This window comes from Corvus kubaryi, unplaced genomic scaffold (genome assembly GCF_017639235.1).
Source record: "Corvus kubaryi isolate FWS band 111438036 unplaced genomic scaffold, C.kubaryi_AGA036_p1.0 37284, whole genome shotgun sequence".
Classification (NCBI taxonomy): Eukaryota; Metazoa; Chordata; class Aves; order Passeriformes; family Corvidae; genus Corvus; species Corvus kubaryi.
This window is the reverse complement of record NW_024581088.1, coordinates 5,156,157-5,172,562: the sequence shown is the minus strand read 5'-3', so window position 1 is coordinate 5,172,562 and position 16,406 is coordinate 5,156,157. Positions and strand designations below refer to the sequence as shown.

General features: G+C 51.9%; 2 protein-coding genes across 6 annotated transcripts in view; both read left to right on the top strand.

The window, feature by feature from the left end:
* The first annotated feature begins 1,990 nt into the window (after positions 1-1,990).
* Positions 1,991-9,370, top strand: RHBDD2 (rhomboid domain containing 2). 4 transcript variants are annotated; one of them, XR_006015683.1, is made up of 5 exons: positions 1,997-2,814; positions 3,913-4,307; positions 4,670-4,820; positions 6,986-7,492; positions 8,777-9,370. XR_006015683.1 is itself a non-coding variant. In XM_042026024.1 (4 exons), exons 1-4 carry the CDS (start codon positions 2,147-2,149, stop codon positions 7,428-7,430), a joined length of 1,377 nt encoding a protein of 458 aa, XP_041881958.1. In that variant the 5' UTR covers positions 1,991-2,146; the 3' UTR covers positions 7,431-9,370. The 4 variants fall into 4 exon arrangements, 3 of the variants coding, with proteins under 3 accessions (XP_041881958.1, XP_041881957.1, XP_041881959.1); XM_042026024.1 differs by having other exon boundaries at positions 1,991-2,814; positions 3,913-4,025; positions 6,986-9,370; XM_042026023.1 differs by having other exon boundaries at positions 1,998-2,814; positions 6,986-9,370.
* A 3,295-nt stretch (positions 9,371-12,665) lies between these two features.
* The window catches only part of LOC121663588 (NADPH--cytochrome P450 reductase), a 28,524-nt gene continuing 24,783 nt past the window's right edge, over positions 12,666-16,406 (top strand). Inside the window, exons 1-2 of one of the 2 annotated variants that reach the window (XM_042026014.1) lie at positions 12,666-12,752; positions 14,940-15,075. The gene's annotated coding sequence lies outside the window, so the exon portion shown is untranslated. Of the gene's footprint in view, positions 12,753-14,934; positions 15,076-16,406 lie in introns of both variants that reach the window. The other variant, XM_042026013.1, reaches the window with a different exon arrangement.

Below are 16,406 nucleotides of genomic sequence, written 5' to 3'. Positions count from 1 at the left end.
GGGCGGCCAATCAGCGCGCGCGGCGCCTACCATTCGCTGGGGAAGTGGGGGGGGAGGGAGGTGAGAAGGGCTGTGCCAAGGTACAGCGGGCGGGGGGGGATTATACCAAGGGGAGGGGGTGCGAGGCTGTGCGCGTACAGCGGGGATCGCGTCAAAGGATTAAATTAGTTAATTAATAAACGCTCAGGGCATGGGCAGGGTGCGCGGAGGGGAATGGGGGGGTTGCACGCTCGACTTTCCGCACCAGCAGCCCCCCCATTTCCCTCAGTACCCCACTTGTGCATCACCATTTGTAGCAGATGCTAAATGGAGTTAGAGAAAACAGCCAAAATCTGGGTCCTAAAGAAAAAATAAGAAAGGTTTGCCAGGGTTTCTGAGTATCCTAAAAAGCCAAGTATCAACTTGGAGAATGGTTTTCTAAAGAAAAGGGTCATGATCTTGGGAGCCACTTCTATGAAACACGAGGGTTTGCTTCAGAGAGGAGGAGTGATGAACTGAGAAGACAGCAAAAGCAACATAGATTATTTAATCGGATTATATTTAGAAGTTGTATTTCTTGTTTCACATCAAATTACCTTCTTGTGAGAGTTGAGAAGTTAACAGTTGCACCTTTCCTCCTGGGGACAGTCTGCACATGTACCCAGAGTACAGTGAGGTTCTACCCTGTTTTCTTATAAAGGCAGTGAGGAGCCTCCTCTGATTTCAGCTGAATGATTTGAGCAGATTTGCAGAGAAGTTGGTTTGTTTCTTTCCGCCCCGGGCATAGCAGCAGGAGGCAAATCCCACTGCCACAGCTGAAAATAAGTTTCTGCAAAACAAGCAGTGACTGGAATGATTAATCAAAGAAAAAAGAAAAAGAAAAAAAAAAAGGGGGTTGAGCTCCCTGCCTGTCTTTCGGTTTCTCCTTGAGAAACTTCATCTCCTCCAGCCACGACGTCTTCACCCACTCCATGAGCCTTCTTCTGACACCCTGGGACCTCACAAAGGCTGCCTGTGCGATGTTGGGATTAGGGCAGATCCCAAACAATGCTCCCTAGCCAGGGGAGGTGGGGGAATCTTTTGCTCTGAGTAGAGCCTCTCAGTGTTTGTGCATTCCTCAGGGACTGAAGGCTTCTCATACATGAGAAATGGAATTAATTGAGAGAGAGTTTCAGGGTTATGTATCTATCTGCCTGCTGATAGATCTGTGCCATGCTCCCAACCAAAAACTTTGAAGTTGAGATGTGGAAAAGACATCAGCCCTTCAACCCTCTGCTCTTTCCCCTCGGCTGGAAATGATCCCAGCTGCTTTAAGTCCTTCTCCACGTTGCAAAATCAGTGATGGTGTGGGAAGGTGGGTTTCTTCTGATCCTTTATACAGTTCAACTCCCCTGCCAAGGCAGGGTCACCTAGAGCAGATGACACAGGAACACGTCCAGGTGGGATGTACGGTGTCAACAGATTTACTCCTTTTGTGCAAATATACTCTTTTCCTACTACAATATCCAGAGCTCCATTCCCAACTACAAGCTCAAGAACAGATGCAATTGTGGTTAGTGCTAACTGTGTATAAAGTTAGCCAGTGGTCATGATCACAGGGAATCAGATTAAGTTCTCCCTACTTCATCATCTCCCTGTGCCCATGAAACCTTCAAGAACTTTGGTATCTTCACTTCTGAGCTGCCAATTCCTCTCCTAGATCTAACTAGAACTGGCCAAACGATTAAGCCAATATTGCTGGGGAATTGAAGGCAGACAGTGCACATAATACAAACCTCACACAGGCTTGGCCCGGTGTGAACACAGCAGGAGCAGCTGTGGCGTGAACACCCCTGTCCACCTCCGGCCATCACATTGAAGGGAAACACTCAGCTTTTGAGACCGATATCCAGTTCTGGGGCCCTCAACTCAGGAAGGACATTGAGGGGCTGGAGCATGTCCAGAGAAGGGAACAGAGCTGGGGAAGAGTCTGGAGCACCAGGAGTAGTTGAGGGAGCTCGGAGGGCTCAGCCTGGAGAAGAGGAGGCTCACAGGGGACCTTCTTGTGCTCTACAATTCTCTTACAGGAGGTTGTAGCCAGGTGGGGGTTGGGCTCTGCTCCCAGGGAACAAGGGACAGAGTGAGAGGACATAGTCTTAAGCTGCATCACGGCAGGTTCAGGCTGAACATGAGGAATTCCTTCATAGAAAGGCTGATTAGACTTGGAAAGGGGCTGCTCAGGGTAGGTGGAGTCATCATCCCTGGAGGTGTTTACGGAAACACTGGATGTGGCACCCAGTGCTCTGATCTGGTTGATATGGGGGTGTTCATCGGTCACGGGTTGGACTCGATGATCCCGGAGATCTTTTCCAACCTGATGCATTCTGTGATTCCCAGCAGCCAGACCCCGCGGCTTGGGGGAGGGGTGGCTGCACGGCTCTGGATGGGCCTCCCGCACCCTGGGGCGGCCGCGTGTGGGAACACCAGGCTATACCCCGCCCTGGGCGGGCTCCCGGCGAGACCTCACACCTCCCGCCGGGGAGATTTTCCCCTTCTGAACAGGGAAAAAACAGCAATAATTAAACAAAAATTCAAAAGGGGGGGGAAGACCCCCCATCTCCATGGCAACGGGCCCCGCAGCACCTCCTGTTGCCGTGGAAACGGCCAGGCCTTCCGGCGGTGGCCGGAAGCGGCGGGCGCGCGGGGCAGCAATGGCGGCGCCCTCGGCCCCGCCGGCTGCCGCCGCCCTCACGGTGCTGTTGTCGGTCGGTGCCTCCGCGCCCGGATTGCTGCGGGGTGTCCCCGCCGCCCACTCCGCCGCCGCGCTGCGCCCCGCAGCCCTGCACGACGGGGAAGGTGAGCGGGGCCGCCGGCGGGCGCAGCCGCTGCCGCCTTGGTTCCTCTGCCCACCCCGTTCCGCGCCTTCCCCAGATCCCAGCGGAGCCTTTGTGTCCCCTTTCTCCGGCCTTCTCCTTGTCCTGCCCTGGACCCCTTGGTACCCCCCTCAGCCCCCATTTCTGTGCACGTCCTCAAGCCCGTCTCCGAGTGCGCTGCTCCCGCCGTGTCCCGCTCTCCGTGTCCCTTTTCTTCCCGCTTTCCCTGCGCTTCCCCTGGCCTGCACCCAGCCTGTGGGCACCCAGTTCAGTCCCTCGACATCAGGCTGCTCCCCCTCACCCTCATCTCCGTCCTTTGACAGTAAGCCCAGTGGATAACACTACCACGAGCTTGAGGGATTTGCGTTTTTCTGTCCCTGTGGTATTCCCAGAATGATTTTTATTACGCTTTTAATTCCCGTGTTCCAACTTACCCCGTGCAGTGATTTTCTTTATCAGTCCAGTGCTCTGAGCTGATGGGCAGGTTCCACCATCTCCTCACATGTCTCCAGGGATTGCAGTGCATTGTTTTGTTTTTCACTGGTGTTTTTCTGGCTGTGGAACTGAGGTTGATGGGAGAGAGGTGGAGAAGTCTGTTTCCGTCCTTGCTGTGTGCCCAGGAGAACACCTAAACTTAGAGCTTGGAACCACTTCTGAGATGTGATAACCTCCAGGCATTTTTGGTGATGAAAATCGGCCTTCCAGCAATTTAAGAAGTGTTTATCTTTTTGCCAAAATCATCAGGACTGTAATAGTTATTTTTATGTCTCTTGCTTTCTCTTTTAATGAGACTGAAATTTACTACAGATGCTGTTGCTTTTTTCCAGGCAGCTTCCCAGGAAGCAGCAAGAGCCAGCCCATATGTTTGTGACACCCAAGATAGCACTTGTTTTCACTCTATTTGGTTATTTACGCCTGGTTTCAAAGGCCTCAGGTTCCTTCTCTTCTATGCCAGGATAGAAATGAAAGCTGTTAATTAATCCCGTGGGCTCACTCTCCCTCTGCTCAAGCACGTAATTGTTTTATAGCAACTCCAGTGCTGTCTGTGGCTGTCTGAGGTGCTGCTGTGCTCAGTTCACAGGTTGATCACCTACATCTTTGTCTACGAGGACTTGATCTCCCTGACCTGTGGTGCTGTTATCATCTGGTACTTTGCTGGCAGCTTTGAGAAGAACGTGGGCACAGTGAAGCACTGCATCCTCACTGCCACTTTCTCCGTGCTCTCCGCCCTCCTGTACCTCTTCCTCGAGCCCCTTGTCTCCAGGCTGTTGGAAGTGGGAGATGCCAAAGGGTTCATGCCAGTGGCTTTTGCCACGCTGGGGGTTTCTACCACCCGCTCACGCATGAGGAGGACTCTGGTTTTTGGGTGCAGAGTTCCTGTGGTGCTGGTGCCGTGGTTTGGGCTCTGCATAGCGTGGTTTGTCCCCCACTCTTCGCTTTTGGGGAACTTGTGTGGGCTTCTGGTTGGGGAAGCCTGTATCCTTTCCGAGTGGGAAGCCCTGGGCCAAAGCAGGATTGTGGTGGGGAGGAGGTGCTGTGGTTCTCATCGCTGAGGTGCACTGGCTTTTCCTGGACTCCTCTCTGCACTAAACCCTCACTGGCTTTGCTCATCCTCGTCCCATCCCATTCTGCATTTGTGTTTCACCTCACCTGCTCCTTCTCAGTGCATGCAGAGAACGTGGAGCTGAGGAGGGCGATGGTCTCTGAAGGTGGTGCTGGGTAGATCCGGGAGAATTCTCCAGGGAAAGTGGTTTGTGGGCAAAGGGGGACTCTGTGTGGCTGTGTCAGAAATGAGTGTGTTTTGTCCTCAGTTCTCCTTAACAAGCTTCTGACTTCAGATGGTCTTGGCTACTGTTTCTGCTTCGATTTTCCAGAGTCGGTGGGCTCTAAGCTGGACCGGGTATTCCCTTTCACTCTGCTAAAGAGGATACCAGGGCTGGAATACGTCCCAGGGTCCTTAGCAGAGAGAAGAGCCTCTGAAAACAGCAAGTAAGTACAGGAGTTCCTGTGAAACATCTTACAGGGGAGTTTTCAGGTGTGAGTAGAGGCATGAAATCGCCTCCAGAAGCTGTATTGTGCCTCTCCTGTTCACATCGTGGGTGTTGTGGGGAACAGTCACCCATTGATGTTACACTAGTGACAACAGCGTGACTAATAAATCACCACGAATTAACTCAACCAGGTCTTTATTGAAAGCTAAATGGAGGTGGAAGACCTCTCCTTTGCTGCAAGGGCAGTGTGTACACATGGGAAGGTATTGCAGCTGTGGCTGACATGAAAGCTGAGTTGTGTAATTCTGCCTCAGCAAGAGGCAGTTGTTCCTGGCTCTATGGCTCCCTGGGGCGTGATCCTTATCTTTGTTCGCCCCACCTCTCCTGCCAGGAATGCTGTGAAGTGAGTTGTGTCCAAACCTATGTAGGAGCAGAGCATTGTAAATTAAGGATGGCACTTACAAAGTTCAGTGCAAAGTTTGGTGTCTTTTAACCTTTCAGCAGGTTTTCAGTATCAAGGCAATGTTGCTTTACAGAGAAGAAGCCTTGGGGCCCACAGGTGACATGCAGGAAAGGTTTTAACACAAACCATGAGAACTCACTTGTTTTCTAAAAGGCTTGAAAATGGAGATCAAATATTTACTTTTTCTAAGGTGTCCTTTCAGTTTCACAAAGGAAAAATAGTTTTCTATTCAGGGTTAAATTCTATGTATTGTTTAAACCATCGGCTCGCTGTGAAGTTTTATTTGAAGTGGAAGCATTCCCAGGTGTTTGCACTGGCCTCACCCATGGGAAACCATAAAAGCAACCATTGCCTGCAGCAGGAGTGTCCCCCAGATCCATCAGGACACTCAAAACATGTGAATGCTTGCAGGGGAGGCCAGACAGATCCAGAGTCTGTGTTTTCTCTCTCTCCCTCCTGTGCAAGTGCAGCTTTTGGAAGGAGAGGCTGCCTGGCTCCATGCTGAGCCTGTGCCAGCACCAGTCCCATCCTGCTGTGCACAGCACGTCAGTATCTAAACCTGCTTCCTTTGGTGAGGTGACACAGACTGCTGTGACACAAAGGTATTTACATGAACATTTGACTGTCAAGCAGGGCGTGGGAAGGTGTTTCTAGGATGCTTCCACTGCTGCAGCTAAATTTGCATGTCTGTGTCTTGGATAAAACTTCTGTAAGTGCCTCTGGAGTTTAATTTTTATTATTTTGGTTCTTATTTCCAAGCAAGAGCTCTTAATAGTATGGGATTTGTTTTCATTTTAAATTTTCATAAGATTCAGGCATTAAATTGCCATGAGACAGGAGATGTTTCTTTGAAGTCCAGGTCTTGGCATCATGTTTGTGTCCACAAATAAAAAGAAATCCAAAATCAAACCCACACCCCAAATAATTGAAATCTCCAAGCCTGAAAACCCCAGCATGAGCCAGTCTTCTCTTCTTTCTGGGAACTTGGCAGTCATGGCTTCATGAATATTGCCTGGATTCTCAGGTCTCATCCTCAAGTTGTGTGTGGGCTGAGCAGCACTCCTGAAGTCCCAGAGGCTTCAGCTTCCAGGCAGATTGCCTCTCTCCTGATGGGTTTTGGCAGGATGAGTCATGCCTTCTGCTGGCAAAGACTTCCTAGCCCTTGCTTCTGAATGTTTAATTTTATTTCTAACTCTCTCTTTTATTTCTAACTCTCTCCTCCTTCCCTTTTTTTTTTGCTCTGTACTCTGGGCTCTTACTGGCACCAAAGGCCTTTGTGTTTTCTTGGTAAATAACACTTGGCGGCTGTAACTTCTCCTGATTAATGACCTGGCAGATGTGTCACTCACAGGGCAGGGAGGATGCACACAGGAATCTCAAGGCACGTCGCAGTTTGGCTTGTGTGTTCCTTGCACAAAGAGCCTGGGGCCGAGAACCATGCAAGAACCACGCTCGTTCAGTGGGTGTGGAGTCGGTGTGGGTTGGGAATGGGAACAGCTGTCCTGGGAGGCCACTAAGCCCATTTTTTACTCAAGTGCTGCTTATAATAAGAGCTTTTGTTGTAGTGAATCCCTCTGATGGATTGCAGTGACCTCTCTGAGCTCTGGTCAGGAGGAAATCTGCCCCCAGGGCACTTCCAGCACTAATTAGGCAGTGTCAGTTCTGAGCACAGTGTAACTTTCTGTTTTCTTCCTGCCCAGGATTAACCCTGTGCCTGGCACTTACCCCACCCAGAGCTACCACTGCCCTTCGCCTCTGGCTCTTCCTGCTTCCCAGCACCCCAGCGCTCAGAGCCAGGGCTTGCATCATGGCCACGCTCCGGGATACGGCCACACTCTGGGATACGGCCACACTCTGGGACACGAGGGATCTCAGCAGGGCCATGCTGCAGGACACAGCCTCAGTTCTTCCCACTACCAAGCCAGAGGTGCCTTTGGAGAGTGTCCTGGGCAGGCCCACGCCGGAGCCTCACCGGGACAGTGCTGCCAGCTGGGCAAATTCTCTGTCCCACAGCACGTGTGCCCAGCTCAGCCACAGCCACCTGCAGCCACGGGCCTTCTGGCTGCTGTTCAGCAAGCACCAGGGTATCCAGCAGCACCAGTGGCCTCTGTTTCAGCTGAATTTACCAGAGTCCAGGTGTACTGATCCTCCAGAGAGCAGCAGGACTCACACAGCAGTGCACTGCTGGCATCTTTGCTGTGTCTGGAGTGAGTGTTGGAATGGGTTGGTAGCTCCAGTGAAGGCCATTCCCCTGCTCCCTGGCACAGTCTACTTGAATTATATTTCCCTTATAATTTTTTTTTTACTTCTTGATGTTGTTGGAGGATGGGAACTGTATCACCTCTGTGAACTTCTCATCCTTCTGAAGTCTTTCTTCTTTGCTGCATTTAGCAGCTGCATTTTTCCACAGTGCCACTGGAGTTCCAGTGCACCAGCTCCCCAGGCCAAGGTAGGAACCTCATTGGCAAAACACTGGGTGAATCTGGGGTTTAACTAAGCTGCAGCAATAAGCACTTCCCGTTTACATTCCTGTCTTTTTTACAGGTGTGATGTAGCTAGGACCCAAAAGGAGTGGGAATCATAGGAGCCTGAGTTTATAACTTAAAATTAAATGGAGGAGGACAGATGTCTGTCCTACTGGTGACTTGTCCACTAAGAGAGTGCCTTGAAAGGGGCTTGTTATACCAACCTGAGGCAAGAGGGTAGAATACAGAATACCTTTTTCTGCCCCAAAACACAGCTCTAAAATGCTGAAGGTCTTATGCCTGCATCAATGGATTGCCTTCATTTTCTGAGAGCGCTGCACCAGCCCAGCCTGTGTCATCATCACTTACCAGTAAGGCAACCTCAGATGCCTGTGAGGTAGTGAGAGACTTTTCATTAAGGGATTTTGGCCCTTTGTGGAGCAAATGGTTATAAATCCAAGGAGCTGGGAGAGACCTTAACAGTGGATTAGAAGAATTAGGAGGAATGTAGCAGTGCTGTTGGGGGTGTTCACACTGCTCGGCTTTAGCAGTCTCACCCACCAATATTAGCACAATCTCTCCCTGTTTTTTTCAGAGCAGGTGGGCAGGTGTGTGGGAGAGGGGAGTTCTCAGCCAGAGATTTGCAATAGGATGCACTTTTTGGTGCTTATGTCTGTAATGAAGGAGTTTGGTCCAGCTGCTGGGATTTGAGCTTTATTCCCAGCTGTGTAGCCCACTGTACAGTGCCCGGTAGTAATCTGCTGCCTCTGCATCTGTAAATCAGCCAGGATCTCAACAGCTGCCCTTGACTCTACTTAAGAGTTTTGCTGTGCTCCAAAAAAAGTGCTCCATGAAGTACAAAGTGCCATTCCTGCTCTTGGAGATGTTCTTGCAGTGCCTCACCCAGCCCCAGAAACTTGACAGCCTTGGGGCTCCTGCCTGCTCTCGGTGAGCCTGGCCAGAGGCAGCTCTGGCAGCTGCACGTTCTAAAGCACATCCCTGCCTCTTTCCTTTTTCCATCATCAGGGTCTGAAGAAGCCCCATGTTGCCATCCAGCTGCTTTACTTCTCCAGGAGCCCCTCTGGAATGACTGCCACAATCCCATGTGGGATGCAGAGGCTTCCTTTTGGAGGAGACCAAAGTCAGTGCTGAGAACTTACACCTCAGATAAATAAGACATGAGTAAGAGGCTCTTCTTGCAAAGGTGAGCACCCCAGGCAGGGCTTTCAGCAGGAGGATGCAGCAATTTGGGAACCAGCCTGGTGTTGAGGGCCAGCTCCTCTGTGGGATCACAAATTGACTTGATTTTATGGTCCTGTTTTTCCTGCTGACAGCAATTGCATTGTTATATTTTTAGTGTGGAGCAAGAGCAGGATAAGGAGCTTGTTTGGACTTTAAAAGCATGTTTTTAATACCAGGAAAGAAATGCTAGAGATAACATTGAAATGTTGATACTCCATTCCCATTAGTGCCTTGATTTTCCTCCTTGTGAAATCCTTGCCTGTAAACCTAGGCATTTTATCACCGATTTTTTTCCAGAAAGGTGATGAGGATTCGTAGCAATCACTAATGTTGTGTATCTCCAAATTGTGAACTTGAAATACAGTTCTGAAAGACGGACTGCTGTGCCTCTGGGTTTGTTTATAAGTGGGGAGCTGGAGCGTGCCCCTCCGGGTGATGGAATGGGATCAGTGGGATGGGCTGTGGGCGGGATGGATGCAGCTGCGTGTCGCTGGTGGCCTTGGACGCGCACTGAGGACGAGCACTGGGGACAAGCGGTATTGCACACTGGAAAACGCTGGAAACCGGTTGTTTTTCCTGTCCAACTCTTTATCAGTCAATCTGGTGAGAGATTCGCTGTCCCCGCAGAGCTGTCAAAGGGATGGCGTGTTTCCAGGGAATAGTTTCCTGGCTTTACAGCAGTAGAGGATGCCCTGTAAGAGTCACTGCAGTGTCACAGCCAGCAGCGGGAACAGCCCCAATCCCAGCTGGTGCAAACCTCTCTCCAGGAGGGAAGGAGCAGGTTCCAGCCACGAACCTTTCCATGCTGGGGCAAGACAACTGCCACAGCCTTCCAGGTGAGCCCTGAGGACAGGACATGCCAGATGAGCACAAAACTTAAGAGTTTGGATTTGTTTTCTTTCTGCTCCCAGATCTTTTTGGGAGCTTCTTGGTGGCTGTGGCAGATCACTTGGTCTCTCTGATCTCTACAGCTTCCACCATGTCCCCAGGAATGTTCTGAGTCCAGCTGCACCTACTGGTCACGTGCAGTGTGTTGGACCTGCCTTCAGTGCCTTTCAGATGGATGTTTGTGGAGATTTATTTTCTGCTCCCTGCTTTTCTGAGGACATCCATGCCATAGTGAAATGCTCTTGGACAGTGGAGTCCAACAAGTCCCAGTTCCTCAGGGCTGGGGGTAAGTTCAGAACTCATCACCCAGGGAAGTGAAGTTGCTGAGAGAGAGGAAACAGGTTGGGATGACACATTTGTAAATGTGTCTGAGGCTGAGAAGAGGATTTAAATTTGGAAGAGAGGGAGGTAAAAGTCATCAGCTCACTGGGCTTTGGCATCTGCCTAACTAAGTTCACGGTAATGTTACTCATCACACATTGCAGTACCAGCTCGTTTCCTTAGCGGGGAGACAGAGAATTGAAGTTCCTAAAGCAGGAAAAAAAAAAAAGGAAAGAAAAAAAATCAATAACCTCCCAGTTCAGGCCAGGATGGCTGCCCCTGGGGTGGCTGCCCCTGGGAACGTGCTGTTCCTGGAGGTTTGTTATTCCGTGCCTCTGGCTCATTCCCAGTAAAACTGCCACAACATTCCATGCCAGGATTGTGTCTGTCCACAGGGTGTGCAGAGAGTCCAGAAAGCCCCTTGGGTTGCCCCCATGTCCTCAGAGGGTCACTGCAGAGTGACAGTCTGGGGACAAGTGCTGGGAGCAGAGCCAGCTGTTCCCTGTCCTTGGAGTAGTGGTCCTGCCATAGGAAGGATGCTCTGGAAGAGCCCAAGTCCATCCCCTCTGCTCTTCAGCTCCCACCATGATGCAAGGGAAAAGGAGTCAGGGATACATGAGGAAAGCAGAACTGACTTGGACCTACATCACTGCCCCATCCAGGAGTGAGAGGGGATGCACGAAGTGGGGAGGCCTGGCAGGAGACATTGATGCTGGAAGGAAAACAGGTCTGTGGTTCTTTGCTTTCCTGTCATTAATTTGTGGCCAAGCACACCCATGCAGATATCCTGACTGGGGGCCAGCTTCCCCGTGCCAGGGCCAGGACACTGGCAAACGCCACCTCCATGGCTGTCCCATGGGGTCCCCTGTTGTTTGCTGGCACCGTGAGGGTCTCGTGGCCAGAAGTTCAGCCTCAAACTGTGGTGGGAACAGAGAAGAGCTGGAGAGGTGGGAGAACTAGGTAGAGAGACAAAGCACTGACCAAACAGGTCTCTGTGAGCTGCAGGACTCTGCTTCTTCCCTCTGGGGGGTTTGAGCTGGGTGTGATGAGACCCCAGCCCCTTCCCTGTGGGGACAGAATGGGACAGGCTGTGCCATAATGCCTGTCCCCAGTCCAGGCACCTGGTGGGATGACCCCAGCCATGGACCTGCTCTGTCCTGCCGTCCCCTCAGGGCCACTGGGACCTTTAACCAGTGTCCATTCACCCCACGGGGTACAGACCAGTCACCCCAGGGAGCTTCCATGGGGTCAATCCCAAAACTGATGTGAGTGGCATCAGTACTCAGGTGACCTCACACCCCTCAACCCTCTGCTCAAATGCTGTCACAAAATCGGGTGTCCCTGCAGCCCTGGGCTGGTGTTTTTCGGGTCTTTGCCCCCTCCTCACACCTCTTCTGGTGCCTGCCAGGCCCAGCTTGAACTTTGGACCTTCCCCGAGTTTTTATTGACTCTGGAGCCAGCGTCAACACAATGACAGCGTTAGGATGGTGACTTCGGATGTGCCAGTGTCTGGCTGGTGAAGGGAGGGGACCCAGCCCCGGGGTGACCCCACTCAGCCGTGGGGCTGGCTCAGTGGGGTCAGGGAAAGCTGTGCCTCTGGCTTTGGCCAAGCTGGAAACAGCAGAGTTGTAACTCAGCTTCCTCGCCCCAAAAAAGAGATGAGAGCAGCGGTCCCCATGGGTCTGGAAGTCTGGGTTATGAAATCTCCCACTGGCGCTGCTGGAGATGTTTCCAGAGCTGCTTGTGCAACTTCCTGGTGTGGCAGCGAGAGAAAGACCACCCCAAAACACCAGAATCATCTGGGTTGTGGTTAAATCAGGAGCATGTGCTCCTGCCGGGTGGAGCAGTCCCCTGGCTCCCAGGGAGGGTGGCAGTGACTGGGTGCCAGCCTCCACCCTGGGGGCCCCCTGACCCCCCATGGGGCCCTGGTCTGGGCAGTGACCTTGGGGGGAACTGGGAGTCCCACAGCAGCACCGTGTGCACCCAGGAGTGGCCACAGACAGCAGTCCTGCGTCTGCAGGTCCTGGCTCAGCCCAGAGTTAGTGTCCAAAACTGACCTCAGCACCCTAACTCCAGCCCATGACCCCAAACATGACCCCACAGTGACCCAAACCCTGGTCCCACTGTAACCCCAGCTCTGACCCCACCATGACTCCAATGCCGGCCCCCAGACTCACCCCCGAACTACAATGTTGACCCCAAGCCTGCTCCCCACACTGACCCCCTGCTTACACCCACTGTGACCTCTGGACCCCATTCCTCTGCACCCTGACCTCAGCCTTGACCACCCCAGTTCTGACCCACCCCTGACCCCGACTTTACCCCCGGCCGCTCCGAGCGCTCCTGTCCCTTTAAGACCCCCGTCCTGGGGCTGTCCCATGCGCCGCCGCAGAGGGGGGATCTTCACGGGCAGGCGCGCTCGCCGCCTATTGGCGGGCGGTGAGGGCGGAGCGTGTTCCCCCGCGCGTGTGCCCGGGTGGTGCGGTCCGCTGTACGTGCCGGCCGCGCCGGGGCCGCGGGAGTCGCCAGCGCCAGACGGGCCGGGCCGGCGGTGGGTGCGGGGTCCCGGGGCTGCGGGGTCGTGTGGCTGAGGAGGGGTGGGTCTGGGGGTCCTCTGTGGCTGCGGGGGGGCTGAGCCCCGCCTTTGGGGTCCTCTGTGCTGGGGAGGGGCGGTCCGGCACCCCGTGGTGGGGTTGGCATGGGATGGGGAGCTCTTATTGTATTGGGGGGACTGGTGTGATTGGCTCCCTGTTACGGGGATGATCGGGATCCCCTGTTATGGGCGTGCTGCTGTAAGTAACCCCGCTGTTATTGGCGGGGAGGTCGATGTTAATAGACCTCTTTTTGGGGGAGGACTGGGAGGACCAGAGCCCCCTGTTCACTGGGATGTCTGGAGTGAGTGGGCATCCTGTTACTGGGAGTTACTGAGATGTTTAGAGATCCCTCTTATTCGAGAGGTCGGGGAGGACTGGGATGTCCCCTGTTATCTGGGGAGTGTGCTGTGACCTGTCCCCTGTTATTTGGGGAGGACCGGGATGACCAGAGCTCCCTGTTACCTGCAGAGTCTGCTGTGACTGCTCCTCTGTTATGTGGCAGGAATTGGTATGACCAGAGGCCTTCTTATTTGGGAGCATCTGGTGTTGCTGAGCACCCTGTTACTGGGGAGACTGGTGTGACCAGTGTGCCTTGTATAGGGGGCTGGCATGAGTGGCCCCCCTGTTATTTGGGGGTACCCCTATCATGCCTGTCCCCCGGGGGCTGTGGGGTGGGGGACTGACCAGCACCCCTGGCAGGGCTGAGGAAGGGTGGGCAGCCTTCACGGGGTGATGCCTGCCCTGCCTTGCTTCCACAGCGCTGAAGCGTTGCTCAGACTTACCCCATCCCAGGTTGTTGCTGGTTAAAAGCCTTTAATGAGCTTAATTTTCTGGCACTTCCCTGCAGAACGTTATTCCCAGTATTTAATTGACACCTTTGCTGCAGGCTGGGCTGTTCTGCTGTTGTTCCATCTATTTCACTTTATAAACTGCTGGGGTGTGGGAAGGTTGTTTGCTCCTGACTTTTCCTGGTGGAGTTTCTTCAAAGAGTGAAATTACTCACCTAGGGAGTGTGCTTGTCAAAGGAAATAATGGGAACCCCCTCGTTTTGGAAATATTAAGGCTGGAGGGGGCGAAGACATCTGGATGATGGTGTTGGGAGATAGTCATCAGTGTGGAATTGGTTCTTGGGGAGTTGTCTTAGTTGCAGGAGCAAGCACTGCTGGAACAGCTTGGAGTGTGCTTTGTTCTGCCGGTGCTTAGACCTTGGGTAAGCCTGGGTTAGCCTTTGGAGTGTGAAAGGAAATGGGAATGCTTGGTGGAATGTGTACAGAGAAGAGGGGTCACTGAGGCTGTCTGATGTGAGTCTGAGAAGGTGAAATGGGTTTGTACTTTTACAGCTCTCTTTAGAAAGTAGAAACATATCCAGCTGAGAAGCTGGAAAAGTGCAAGGAGGAAAGAGTTAGGGCTCTGTCTCTGAGTTGTGGAAGTGAATCAGTAGCGTTGGTGGGGACATCCCCTTCACAACAGAGCTCTACACTTTGTGTGGGCTGTCATGAGGAGCTCTGGGGTTTCACAATTTTTTTTGCTTAGTGGGGTGCCGTGATGCACACATCCCTTTTGCTAGATAGAAGGGAATGGGCTTTCTTCCAATATTTCTGTAATTCTCTGAGAAATCCCGAGGAGCTGTTGCACACATGCAGAGCGGCTGATTAATCTACTGCAAATGAGGAAATCGGTGTTTTGGGGAGGGCTGGTGAGCCAGACCCTTCCTGAAAAACCCAGCATTGTCTCAGTACAGGTTTTTCTTGGGCTGGTTGACAGCAGTGAACCAGGGTGTGCATGGCATGGAGTGTGTCTTAGTTTTGCCCGTGGATGTGATTGTGCACAAGAACTGTATTTGCAGAACACAGAGCAGGGAGAATATGGAGCTACAGGAAGAAACGCTAATGAGTGTTTTCTTTTAATCTTTGAGTGTGAAAGCCTTGGAGAGTGAGGTGAAGAGTGGGCAGGAAGGAGGGGGGTAGTGTCACAAATCTGGCTTAACCCCCTGTTAATTAGTCCTGCTCTAATTGTGACAGAGAAGAACCTCTTGCTTGTCACCACCTTGCAGTTGCCTCCTGTTCAGTCAGTAATTTCTGGATTGGTGCCTCCTGGACAGCCAAGTGCCTTCTGCAACTTTTATTTTGTTCCTTGCAGAGCAGCTGGAGGAGCTTGACGGGGCCATACAACCAAAACTCCTTGAACTGTCTCCAGGGAGACTTTCCCTGCTGCTCACCACCCTCCGTGCTGGAGCTCACAGCCCCCACCAGCACTCGTTTGCAGATCCATAGGTGCAAGGTAACCCCTTTCTTTTGAGTGTCACAGGTTGTGGAGCACCTCTGGGTGCGGTTGGGTTTGGGGAGGGTGGCTGGCAGTGGGTGCTGGGAGTGCTGGTTTCTTTACCTGCAGCAAGAGAAGTGTGTGGAACTGTCTGACTGAAATCCCATTTGGTCTTTTCTCTGTCCTTTGCTTGTTGTGATGCAGCAAAGTTTGTGTTTGCTCAGTTCTGAAGGACTGGGGAAAAAGCTTCCCTGCTCAGGTCTGTGCTCCTGCCATCTCCTCCCCTGGTATAAAAGAAAACCACCTTCAATTACCTCTGTGGCCATTGAACTTTGTTCTGTTTCCTGACGTGGGCTCTCCTGCCTCTAAAAACACAATTCGTAGAACTTGCATAATTTGCTTTCCTAATGTGATCATTTGATCCCAGGGATGAGATGACTTTGTACACGCTGCTGTGGGAGTGAGTCACCAGCCCTGCAGTGACAGGTGCACCTCTGCCAAGATTGCTTTTTTATAGGCTTTGAAATTAAACCGATCAGAACAAATAATTACAGGCTGCTCATAATCTCTTGCTGTTGATCCCCAAGTAAATGTTCAAAGTTAATTGTATGCTGCTATCACCCATGGAATCCAGAAAGACCAGAAGCCATCTCTGGTGGCTTCTGGAGGGCCACAAGTCCAAATTGTGGCCAAATTTGACCCACGGTGGCAGATTACTGTTGTATTTTTGCTTAGTAATCAGCCATGTCCATCCCTCCAGTCACTCCTTTGCAAGGAATGGAGGTATTGATTAATTTACCTTCCTTTCTTGCTGTGTGGAGTAGGACATGGTGAGGTTTAGAGTTAGAGATGGGGTTGAATTTTTCTCCTTGGGAAAATCTGTCTCTGGCAGTGCATGGGAATTCTGCTGGGGAGGTTTAGCAACCAGCTTGGGAAGTTGGTAGGTCTGGCTCTGTAGTGCTGGCAAGTACCCTGGGTCTTGCTGCATGGTTGTTTGTGAAACACATCAATGGACTCTCTTTTACGGGTCATTGCTGTGCCTCCTCTCTTAACTCCAAGCTTTGGAGGAGCAAGTTGATAAAATACCTGTAAGGATTGTGCAAGCCCTGGTTGTGTAACAGGTTTCCATGCATAACTGCTGGAGGTAAGAGGAGCAGCTCCTGTTACCAAGGAACAAAAAACTCCTGTGTCAAATATCTCTTCTCTTTGAGTTGATTGTGCTGGTGAGTTGGAGAGCTTCGTTTTTTTGTAGCTTGGGGCCAGCCCTTCAGCCTGGGGCCCCTGAGCTGTGTGATGTCCTGTGGCCTATGTCATGTTTTGGGTGTGGAATTGATGTTCTGAGGTCTGCT